Raw genomic sequence first — 12,063 nt, forward strand, 5'->3', positions numbered from 1 at the left:
GTTCTGCAGTAAAAATTATGTATATATGTATTTTATGTATATTATTTCATTCATTCCTAAATAAAAATATAGTGTATAATAGCCAGACGTTTGAAATTTTAGCAGATATGAAGTTTATAAGTAGAAATGGAAATCCATGTATATATAGGCCAAAATAATTTTCTGGAGAGTATTAGAAAGTAGATTAAGTGCAGTATTCCTGCTCTTAGGTATTGGGAATCCTGCCCTGATTCTTTAGTTTGAATGTACAGTAAATTACTGCCCAGATTGTGTATCATGATAGTTAAAAACTTTGGCCTTGCAAATTGTTCTATTGTAGTTTATACCAGAGACGAAATTGTTCCCCCCCCCCAAATTCCTTGAGTAGGGGGTTATCAGTGCATACCCCTAATATTGTCAGTAGTTTTGTTCAAAAGCAGGGATTTTTAATATGATAAGCCTAGCAACTGGGTCTACCTTTCCTTTGATGAATCCTTTCTTCAAAAATAGAATTTCTGTGAACATCAGTACTTTCTTTTCCTTTCTGTTCTTCTAGCAAGAGGGCATCTTCAAGGAGCTTTCGTTTTGCAGGTCATTCATAAAAGAGAAACAGCTTAGGCTAAGCAGTGCATTCACTTCCATTTGGAAACATCCCCTTCAGCTGTGATGGGTCTTCTGCATTTGGACCTTCAATATCTTTGATATTCTACTCACTGACTTCCTGCAGAGCTCAGACGGTCCCATTCTTCATAAGTGGCAGCACTGAGGAAATTTTTATTTGTTACTTTCCAGAAGTAAAAAGTCAAGCAGTGTATTTCTATGAACATATATTCATATGCTTTTTATTTCTGAAAATTTTCAAAGTAATAAGATTCCTTGAGTACAACATTGCTTGCTGCTGAGTTCAGTCAAGTCTTCAGTATTCAGAATCTCAGCTAAAAGTCATTGTTAAGGCTTGCAGAGTATAGTAACCGTATCATTCCAGTCACTCACTGAATGCAAACCTTCTGTATTATATAGATTTTTAAAATTGAACAAGAATTTTCAGCTAAATGACAATTTGGATAAATATTTAGCAAAAATGAGATTTCTTTACATTTGTGTGATTCCTATTAACTGGTACATTAGGTTTTTGCTTTTGCTTTTTCTAAAGCAGAATTTCAGTAGTGAGGAATTTAAAGTGGAGATAAAGGAAAAAAAGGAAAAATAAATACCATTATAAATTTAGTCAGAAGGGGGCAAACATTGCACAGAAATAAGTACACATTCCAGTCTTTGTTTCAGTGGCACTCAGAATTATGCCCCATGCCATTCTCTACTCATTTAATTTGTCTTGTGATGGTTTGTGTAGTATAAACAAAAGCTTTGCTTGCACAACTTGCTTAATTGGGGAGGAACCATTATGTGAACACCTAAATCCAATCAGCTAAAGATTAAATCAGAGATGCTAACGATAACAGTTTCATTCAAAATAGTCCCAGATTTTGTTGGGGTTAGATGCCATCCCCCATGCAAACATTGGTTACCCTATTCAAAGTGAGGTAGTTGCCCAGTCCGATTTATTCAGTCCTCTGAGTAAAAGGCACAGACCCATTGGAAAAGTCAAGTTCTATTCGCTGCTGAACAATTCTTTGACAACGATTGGCCGTAGAAGTCAATCAAGCTACTTACTTTATCTACCTCAGTGAGATTCTTTGTGGGAACTGCCAAATGGAAAAAACTCATCAGAGGCTCTTATGCCAAAAATCTGAAACTATTTACACCATATTCCCTCACTAGGTGCTATGGATCTCCAGGATGTGCTCTAAACGGTTTAAAGGCAATTCTGTCACGTCCATTTTGTCCCTTTTCTGGGTTCTATAAAGGCTTATCTCCTTTTCTGTTACTTTTCTGTTTCATTAGTTTTGTTTTCCTTGCAGAAAGAAATAATTTTTCTTTCTTATGAGTTTCACATGGTGTATGTGTGTGTGTGTGTTAGTTGTCAGTCAGAGTTACTTGTGCAGGAATCATTATAGCTGATCTTCTACTCCCTAAGAGGATTTTGTGTTACAGAGAAGGATGGTGTTGCTGCAAGGGAAGCAAACAGCAGGGATAGACAAGTAGAGAAAATTGTAAGCGTTTTTGTAAACTGGGGCTTGCCTATTCCCCATTACTCTTTTCATCTTCCTTTCATACACTAATGCTTGTATGATTATATGACTTCACAGAGGATAATATTGAAAAAGCTCTTCACAACCTGAAACCATCTTTATCTATTGGGCCTGATGGACTATGTGCATACTTCTTAAAAAAACTTTCAATTAATATAGCAGAACCCCTAAGCATAATCTTTGATAACGCTTTCACGACTGGTTCCCTTCCCAAACTTTGGTTTCTAACCACAGTCATCCCTATCTTCAAAAAAGGAGATCCCAGCCTTGTTGAAAACTATAGACCAATCTCTCTATGCTGCGTCACCTGCAAAATAATGGAATCTATCATCAACCAATCCATTACCCTCCTCCTAGAAACAAACAACCTACTCTCTAATAAACAATTTGGTTTCAGGAAAAATTATCATGTAACTTACAACTTCTTCACTGCAAAAACATATGGACTACTAATCTTGATCAAGGCAAAGCAATAGATGCAATCTACATAGACTTCTGCAAAGCTTTTGAATCAGTAGTACACAATAAACTTCTCCTAAAACTAAAATCCTATGGCATTTCAGGACCTCTTCACAATTGGATAACTGCTTTCCTATCAAACAGACAACAAGTGATCAAAATTGGCAATGCTCTATCAAATCCTGTTCCTGTCAAAAGTGGCGTTCCTCAAGGCAGCGTTCTCAGACCAACACTCTTCATACTATACATAAATGATCTCTGCGACCATATCTCAAGTTATTGTGTTCTCTTTGCTGAAGATGTTAAACTATTTAACACCATCAACAATACTACTACCCTTCAAAAAGACCTTGACTTTGTATCTGATTGGTCTAAAACTTGGCAACTCCAAATCTCAACCAGCAAATGCTTAGTCTTACATATTGGAAAAAAGAACCCAAACACTAAGTACAAGCTTGATGGACATTAACTTACTGATGACCCCAACCCTGTAAAAGACCTTGGAGTTTTCATATCAAATGATCTAAGTGCCAAAGCTCATTGCAACTACATAGCAAAAAAGGCTCTATGAGTTGTAAACCTAATTTTGCGTAGCTTCTTTTCCAAAAACACTACACTATTAACCAGAGCGTACAAAACATTTGCAAGACCCATTCTTGAATACAGCTCACCTGTCTGGAACCCATACCACATCTCTGACATTAATACAATTGAACGAGTCCAGAAATATTTTACAAGAAGAGTTCTCCGTTCCTCTGTAAACAACAAAATACCTTGTACCTCCAGACTTGAAATCCTGGGATTAGAAAACTTAGAACTCTGCCGACTCCAACATGACCTGTGTTTAACACACAGAATCATCTATTGCAATGTCCTTCCTGTTAAAGACTACTTCAGCTTCAGTCACAATAATACAAGAGCAAACAATAGATTCAAACTTAATGTTAACCGCTTCAATCTTGATTGCAGAAAACATGACTTTTGTAACAGTTGTTAACGCTTGGAACACACTACCTGACTCTGTGGTCTCTTCTCAAACTCCCAAAAGCTTTAACCAAAACCTGTCTACCATTGACCTCACCCCATTCCTAAGAGGACTATAAGGGGCATGCCTACCGTTCCTGTCCTATTGTTTTCTTTCATTATATGTGCTTGTATATAATGTTGTGACAAATAAATAAAAAAATGATCAATGAAAAAGAGATTGGTGATACCATGAAGCTTGCCTGTATTTCTCTGTTCCTCATTGATTACAGCCAAGATTGGAGAAAATAGTTGAGGCTCCTCTTTTCTTAAAATTGTGATTCTGTCTTATTCAGTGTGCCTGAGTGCCAGTAGAATTCCAGTAAGGAGGTTTGACTTCATTATACTAATAGCTGATTAAGTAAGTATGTTGTGCAAATGGGATCAGAAAATATCAGTCTGTAATAGAACTGGAGAATAATGTGTTGCTAGGGTATTATTTTACTTTGTTATTTATATCCCGCCTTTAATTTTACAAATAACTCAAGGCAGCAAATATATCCAACACACCTTCCTCGCCTTATTCCCCCCCCCCAACAACAACAACATTGTGAGGTGAGTTGGACTGAAAATGAGTGACTTGCACAAGGTTACCCAGCTGGCTTTCATGGCTCAGGTGGGACTAGAACTCAGTCTTTTGCTTTCTATTCTAAGTGGTGCCTTAACCACTAAGCCAGATTGGGTCTCCAAGTATGTTAGTCTAATGAAGAACGAGAAACCAAACTGATCACTTTGTAGGAAAATCACCTTAATGGAGCTTTTTGCTTTCCTCAAAACTCATCTGCACATTGTTTGCATAGTTAATTTTAACCTTATAGATTATTTGCCTATTCTACTTTCTTTTCCTTCCTTTGAACTGAATGTGCTATTTAACTGTGTTTTCAGCATTTAGCCAACGGTGACATATTGCACTTGGTTGTGCCAAGACAATAAATAACATGATGCTATTTACATACATTTCCTTAGGAGATGGCTGTTGTGTAAAGGTGTCACCAGGCTAATATTTTGCGCCTAATATTTGGAATTGGTAGTAAATGTGTATTTTTTATTTCTCTTGCTTAGAAACTGCCCTGAAATCCCTTTTGTATTAAGGAGATCTAAAAATAAATAATTAGTTCTTAAGCAAGTTTCAGGAAAATAAAGTTAGCACCCCGAATTGTTTAGTATGATCTAATAATTTTTTTTTCTCATAGTCTTTTTCAGTTCATGCTTTTTTATCCAGTATTCCTCATAATACCTTGTGTTATTTTTTCTTCTTTCCCTGAACAATATGAAATACATTCATTTTCTGTTATATGCTTTTACAGTAGACTGACTTGCGGCTACATGAAATATAAGTACAAGAAAAAACTAGCCTTTGTGGGCTACAGATATTAACGAATTTCAAGGGCATTTGCCCACATTTATCCCACTTATGTCACCTGTTAAAACAGGTTAACGGTGTCTAATTAACCGCTGAACATTGTCATCCTGCATGAATTTAGTATCCTGGCTCTTCTTGAAGCTTAGCTATTTTATCTCCATTAAATCTTTTCAATATTCCATTAAATAGGAATAAAATGTTTTAACAAAGAGGATGTCTACATTAATGCTGTCTTTCACCCTTCAGCACTTAACCTCAGAGATATAGCATTTATGGAGAATTGCTTCTTCACTCCAAATCTAGAAAGCTGCTTAGCGGTGAGAGAAGAAAATCTGAACATCTCTGTTGCATACATAGGAAAGCTGCTTCCATTTCAAACATTTGTCCTATAGTACGTATCTGAAAAAGAAGGAGTTCTAAAGATATATTCTATATCTACAAAATATTTATATTTTTATCTGACATTTCAGGACAATCCATGGCATAGCTTTCTCTCTTTTTAATAATTCTCCTGGATTAGAGGTAGTCCTCGATTTACAATCACAATTGAATCCAAAATTTCTATTGTTAAGTGAGACATTTGTTAAGTGAGTTTTGCCCCATTTTACGACTATTCTTGCCACAATTGTTAAGTGAATCACTGCAGTTGTTTATTTTATTTATTTATTTATTTTATTAATTAGATTTCTAGACCGCCCTTTTCCCGAAGGACTCAGGGCGGTGTACAGCCTTATTTAAAACACATAGGTACACAATACAAATCCCAAATTTAAAATACATTTAAAATGAAATATTTAACCAGCCAATTTAAACTAAAACGGTCAGAGACCGATATAAAACCCTTAGAATATAAAATTATAAATAGATTAATACAATTAAAATTCAATTAAAATTAAGTTAAACTAAAATATTAAATTAAAATAAATATTTAGGCTAGTCCCGCCCGATTAAATAGCAGAGTCTTCAGTTCCCGCTTGAAGGTACGGAGGTCGGGAAGTTGGCGTAACCCTGGAGGTAACTCATTCCATAGGGTCGGTGCTGCCACAGAGAAGGCTCTCCCCCTGGGGGTCACCAGCCGGCACTGTTTGGCTGATGGCACCCGGAGCAGGCCCGCTTTGTGGGAGCGCACAGGTCGTTGGGAGGCTATCGGTGGCAGAAGGCGGTCTCGTAAATAGCCCGGTCCTAAGCAATGGAGCGCTTTAAAGGTGAGCACTAGCACCTTGAATTGCACCCGGAAGGCTACCGGCAGCCAGTGCAGGCCGCTCAGGATAGGTGTTATATGGGAGCAACGTGATGCTCCCACAATTACCCGCGCAGCCGCATTCTGGACTAGCTGGAGCCTCCCGGTGCTCTTCAAGTTAGTAACAAAGTTGTTAAGTGAATCCGGCTTCCCCGTTGGCTTTGCTTGTCAGAAGGTCACAAAAGGTGATCACATGACCTCGGGACACTGCAACTGTTTTAAATATGAACCAGATGCCAAACATCTGAATTTTGAACAGGTGACTATGGGAATGCTGCAATGGTCATAAGTGTGAAAACCTGTCATAATTCATTTTCTTCAGTGCCATTGTAACTTTGAATGGTCACTAAATGAACTGGACTATCTGTATTTTCTTTATGAAATAGATATGATATACACATTAAAACCATTATATCGTGGCTGACTTATAAAACAATTTTTGTGGATTCTAATTCATATTAAGATTAATCAAAGGGCTGAATAGAGGATATAAGCTTTTGAGTTCTCTGAAACTCTTAGGGAAGGGTTGGGGAGTTAACCTCCAGGGCCTCTGGTGGCGCAACAGGCTAATGCAGCCTATTATTAACAGCAGCTGCTTGCAATATTGCAGGTTCAAGTCCCACCAGGCCCAAGGTTGACTCAGCCTTCCATCCTTTATAAGGTAGGTAAAATGAGGACCCAGATTGTTGGGGGGCAATAAGTTGACTTTGTATATAATATACAAATGGATGAAGACTATTGCTTGACATAGTGTAAGCCGCCCTGAGTCTTCGGAGAAGGGCGGGATATAAATGCAAAAAAAAAACAAAAAAAAAAAAAAACTCTAGTCTGAGCAAATTGGGAAGACTTTCCTATGTCTCTCTGCCATCAGAACAGATACCACTTGTGAGGGAAGAAATTTACATATGTGATGTTAGAATCAGAATACTTTATCATTAGATTTGATGGCTTTTGAATCACAGCCGTACAAATTATTCAAAAGCGATACTTCACAAAATACAGTAGTATGTGAGAACAGAGCTCTCCCTCAAGCAAAGAACTGTATTTTCAGGAAGGCTTGCAAAGGGGTTTTGTGGGGTATCCCAAATAATTGTTTGTGTGTCTATCCTCAGTTGTTATGTTTCACACTTTTAGCTGATCTGCAAGAAGTACTTTTCATTTGGGGACAAACATCTGGGGACAGGCTTCAGATAATCACACAAGATTTTTAAAAGTTTGTGTCTTCTTAAAAGTTAAGGGAAGAGGCCTTTATTCACACTAACATGCTTTGTAAAGGACTGATTTCAAACTTTTTGTACCATTCTCCTACTTTTCTCTCTCTTGTGTGCATGTGAGAATAACTGTCTTTGCCAAACTGACTCACAGATGACTGTATAAATAGTTTATATTTGTTTGTTTGATTGACTTCTGTAGTAAAAGATACTGCAGTTGAGGTGATGTATACTTTCTATGATGGTCCTCAAATGTCTCTTAGACTAGTACCAAATGATTTGAACCAAAACATGAAAAGTTTGCACTGTTTGTATAATTGAAAATGAAGGCTGCTTTTTTAAAAATGAGAATGAGACAATTTCCACAGACTTAAAGAAATAGGCATTATCTCTGAAATTTTCAGTGATCTCTTTTTTGTAAAAGCAGAACATGTGGTGGTAGAGTACAGCCTTATTATGTACCTTGTCATGCTGTGCTCTTTGCTCCAGGGAGTGGGGAAAGAGTATTTCCCAATGTGCAGAGTTAAAAAACTTCATCTTGTGAAACAGTCAAAGCAATCAGCAAATGATGGAGTATCTGTTAAAAAGAAACCTGACATTTAATTAACTTTTCAAAGTGCTGGTTCAGCAACCTCTATGTTCTACATTTTGAATATTGAACAAGGACTCCTAATCGGATCTGAATTAGTTCTGGGCTTGCTGGGGTGGTGAAGAACAAGTGAATTGTCTGGTATCTTCTTCTGCCCCATTCTTCACAATATCATTAAATAGTAATAATAGTAATAATAGCAATAGTAATAATAATAATAATAATAATAATAATAATAATAATAATAATAATAATAATAATAATAATAATATTTAATATTCATTTAATAACATTTAAAGATTATTAAAAACTGATAGTAATGCAACCAGATTTTGCCTGATCTCCAGGGCACCTAAAATGAATACTTCCAGGATTATAAGAGATAGCTGGGGTTAATAATAATCGTTTATAGTTAAAAGTAGCAGGGCAAAGGTAAAGTTGTATCATAATCTTCCTCTGAGAATTAAAAAAGCTTTATTCTTACATTGCTTTAATTTTGAAGAATATTCAGGGGCTCCTTTTCACGTAATAGTGTTAAAAAATATCTCCCCAGGACCTATTTTTGTCTCATGATTCAATGTATTCAATTCAACCTTGAGAGCAATTTCAGATGTTGCAGAAGAATAGTAATAGTGATATTGTGAATAATTTGTGTGTCTTCACTTGATTCTTGTATAAAATGAACTATGAGAATTTTTGCATCTCTTTCATAAAGCTATATATGAATGGAGATCATATGAATGCAGATTCTTATAGTGAATGTGGGGAAATTCCATTACAAGAGATTTCGCACTAAAAGGGTTAAAGAAAAGTTGCTGACCTATCGGTACAGATGAGTTGAGAAGAAAAACAAGCAAAACATTGAGGATGCTTTGTGTCAGTTTGTGTTTGATCTTTAATTTATTTATCTTTAATTATTTTCTCAACTGTATCTTTTAATCTTTTCATTTTTGATGATTAACAACTTAAGAGTCAAAACATCAATAAGATGATAAAAATAAGTTATAGAATCAAATAGCAATAGATATTAAAATTATATTTATTTGTTTATTTATTAAATTTCTGTGCTGCCCATCTCATTGATACAGTGTCTCTCTAAAAAAAGAGTAAAACAAAACTGCAGCTGCTTTGAGATAAGTACAAATATTCTCTAAAAGACTGGATTCTGTTTGCTTTTTAATGTTTAGTGACATAGAATAAAATAGACAGTGATGATACAATCAGGGTACTTCTTAAAAAGTTCACCCCATCTAAATAGCCTACAGTCACTGTATTGGGTCAAGGCTTTCTTAATATCTTCTTTTCGGACTGGAGTCAAGGAATAAAGTTGGGTTTTACCTGCTTATGGTTACTTAACCCCAAATAAGAGCAGCTAAGAACAAAGCCACAGTCAATAGTGAATCAAATGAAATGTAGTGAATTTGGACAGCCAGCTCAGATCAGTAAGGCTAGTTGCAGTAGAGTTCATGTTTTAATTTAATTTGTGGACTCTTCTCCAGGCTGTGTGTTTGAATATATGCTTTTCTATAAGTTCCTGGGCTGGAAGGAGCAACTGACAGCGATCAGGTTCTCCATAAAGCAATTGTTCATTCTTCTTTCCTTTCCTCTTATTTTTTTCCTCAGCTCTATCTAGGTCTTTTACATTGTAAAATGTAATAAAGATTTAAAATTCTTAATGAGCCAGTGGTGTGCATTCTAGCAAAGGTATCTGACTTTTATAGATATGAAGGAAGGGAATTTCCCAATTATTCCTCTTCTGATAAATCAGTGACAAAGAGGTCATTGATCTGGGATAAAGTAACTGGTAGCAGCACACTTAATCCCCAGGTGTTAAAGAGAGAGTACAGGCGGTTGCTGGAGGAAAGTTAGGAGAACCTTTGTGGGAATCATTGGAGACCAAGCCACCATATACCACGTTGATCACATCCTACTTGCAAATTTCCATTCAGCCAAACAATCTAAGATCTCAGAATTAAAACCAGAGTTATTAAACTGTTGCCTTCCTCAGCACTTGGGTAATATGTGACATATTATATATGTTTTATCATTTTACTTGTTTCTTTGTTACCTTTATATCCTGCCTTTTCTTATGAGCTTAAGACTGTGTTCAGTTTCCCCCCACAATGGCAGCTCTGTGAGTTGAGTGATGTTGTGGCCTGCCAGCCACCAGCAGAGCTGGCGGCAGACTTGGACAATGAGGAGGTTGGGAAGGAACTTGGACCAGTTCTGGAGTCTGGGGAAGGCTCTGATGGATGCTCTGTGTCAGACCCAGGACCGTCAGACATTTCCCAGCCACCGCAGAGGCAGCTGCCTTTGGCGGCTGATATGAATGAGGAGGAAGAACAGCTGGGGCCTGTTCCAGATGCTCATATGCACAGAGCAGTTAGGAAAGGGAAACAACAGAGGACAAGGAGTTGACTTGGGAAGCAAAGCATACATGGACACTGAATGGCTCCTCCTTGGCTGTGGAAGAAATAGCAGGAAAGGGGAGTGATTGTCGTAGGAGACAACAGTTCGTATTTCTGAAGATTTTGCTCATCGTGTTTCATGCCACAAAGTCTGCTTGCCAGAACTTAATTTTCAGCCTTTCAGCTAGGAGCTCACAGCCTTGCAATTATCGCAAGGAACTTATAAGGTCTGTTGCTGCCATTAACTCCTTGAAGGACTATTGCCTGGACTTTTCGATGGGTGAATGCAATTAATTCACAAGAGGTAAATAAAGAGGGGGTTTTCGTGACAAGGAGTCTGTTTTTTGCTTCTACTAAGGCTGGGTCAGAACAGTGACTAGCTCAATGCTAAAAAAGAAGCTGAAAGAAAAAAGAACTGATCAGGCTTCTTTGCTATACCCTCAATGAATCAAATATGATCTTTTTATTTGAAAGATGAATAATTTGGAGAAAATGTAGATTTCCTTTCAGATAAATGCATTGAATCAAGATGTACTTCTCCTGAAACTTTGAATAACTTTGAATATCGTGAGCTTTGTTTTTTTTCCATTGTTCATTGTAGCCCTTTGTTGTCTTTTAGGTCAAAAAAGAAACCTGTAGAACAAGAAGTTGAAGAGTAAGTGACTCCCTCATTGTCTACTATGTTTCCACATAAATGTTAAGAAAAACTTTATATTTTCATCATTTTATGTTTGTGGCTACTGTCCCTATAAATATTTTTGTAGATTGATCACGTGTATTGAAATTGTTATAAGCTGTTGGGCTATGCAGCGATCTAAATTTAAAAGGGAAAAGGCGATTCACAGCACATATGGATGCACCTGCATATTCATCCTTTGATCAAAGATAACTGCTTAAGTTCAAATACTATATGACCCTGGGAAAAGGTACAGGGTTGGTAATATGTGCAAAGATATGTACCTATGCATGCTCCAAATCATTTTTTCTTGGAAACTAGATTGCTGTACAATCTTATGAACTATTTTCTTAAATGTCAGAGGAATAGATTAGACTGAAGTCTTTTGATCTTCCAAAGAACTTCAACTTAACATCTGAAGTATTATAAATAATTTAAAATAAGAACTGGACATTTGGAAGCCACTCTTTTAAAAAGCTGCTTTCATTGCTGATGCTTGTGGATTGGATTTTTACAATGGTTTGTCTGTCTATCTATCTGTTTGTTCATTAAATTTATATGGTTGCCCATGACTCCGGATGAAAGGAAAGTAGCACTGACAATATTAAATCTCCAAGAGATGGCAGTACAGATGCAATAGAAGTTCTGAAGTGTAGTTTAGCATCTGTTCTTTCACTTCGATTGGTGAGAATTTTCTGTAAGAAAAAGTTGTGATGCTATTGTTTGTGACATATGAACCTGTGGAGAGTACTTGTCAGTACACTTTAAGCAGCACACCTGCTGGTATGCCTGAAGGTATGCCTCTTCAAAACTGCTAAATAATAATAACAATAAAACAATAAAACAACAATAATTTTTTTCCATGTAAACAGAATTATTTTGACTATCCTTGTTTATAACAAAAGATAAATGACTTTATGATTTTAGAAACTAGATGCTAGAGACAACTAAACATTCTAAATCGA

General features: G+C 36.5%; 1 protein-coding gene across 1 annotated transcript in view; it reads left to right on the forward strand.

The window, feature by feature from the left end:
* The window catches only part of IFT43 (intraflagellar transport 43), a 63,857-nt gene that overhangs the window by 25,661 nt on the left and 26,133 nt on the right, over positions 1-12,063 (forward strand). Inside the window, exon 4 of the mRNA XM_058162406.1 lies at positions 11,042-11,077. Within this exon, the coding sequence (XP_058018389.1) occupies positions 11,042-11,077 (36 nt within the window). The remainder of the gene's footprint in view (positions 1-11,041; positions 11,078-12,063) is intronic.

Source organism: Ahaetulla prasina, chromosome 1 (genome assembly GCF_028640845.1).
Source record: "Ahaetulla prasina isolate Xishuangbanna chromosome 1, ASM2864084v1, whole genome shotgun sequence".
NCBI lineage: Eukaryota > Metazoa > Chordata > Lepidosauria > Squamata > Colubridae > Ahaetulla > Ahaetulla prasina.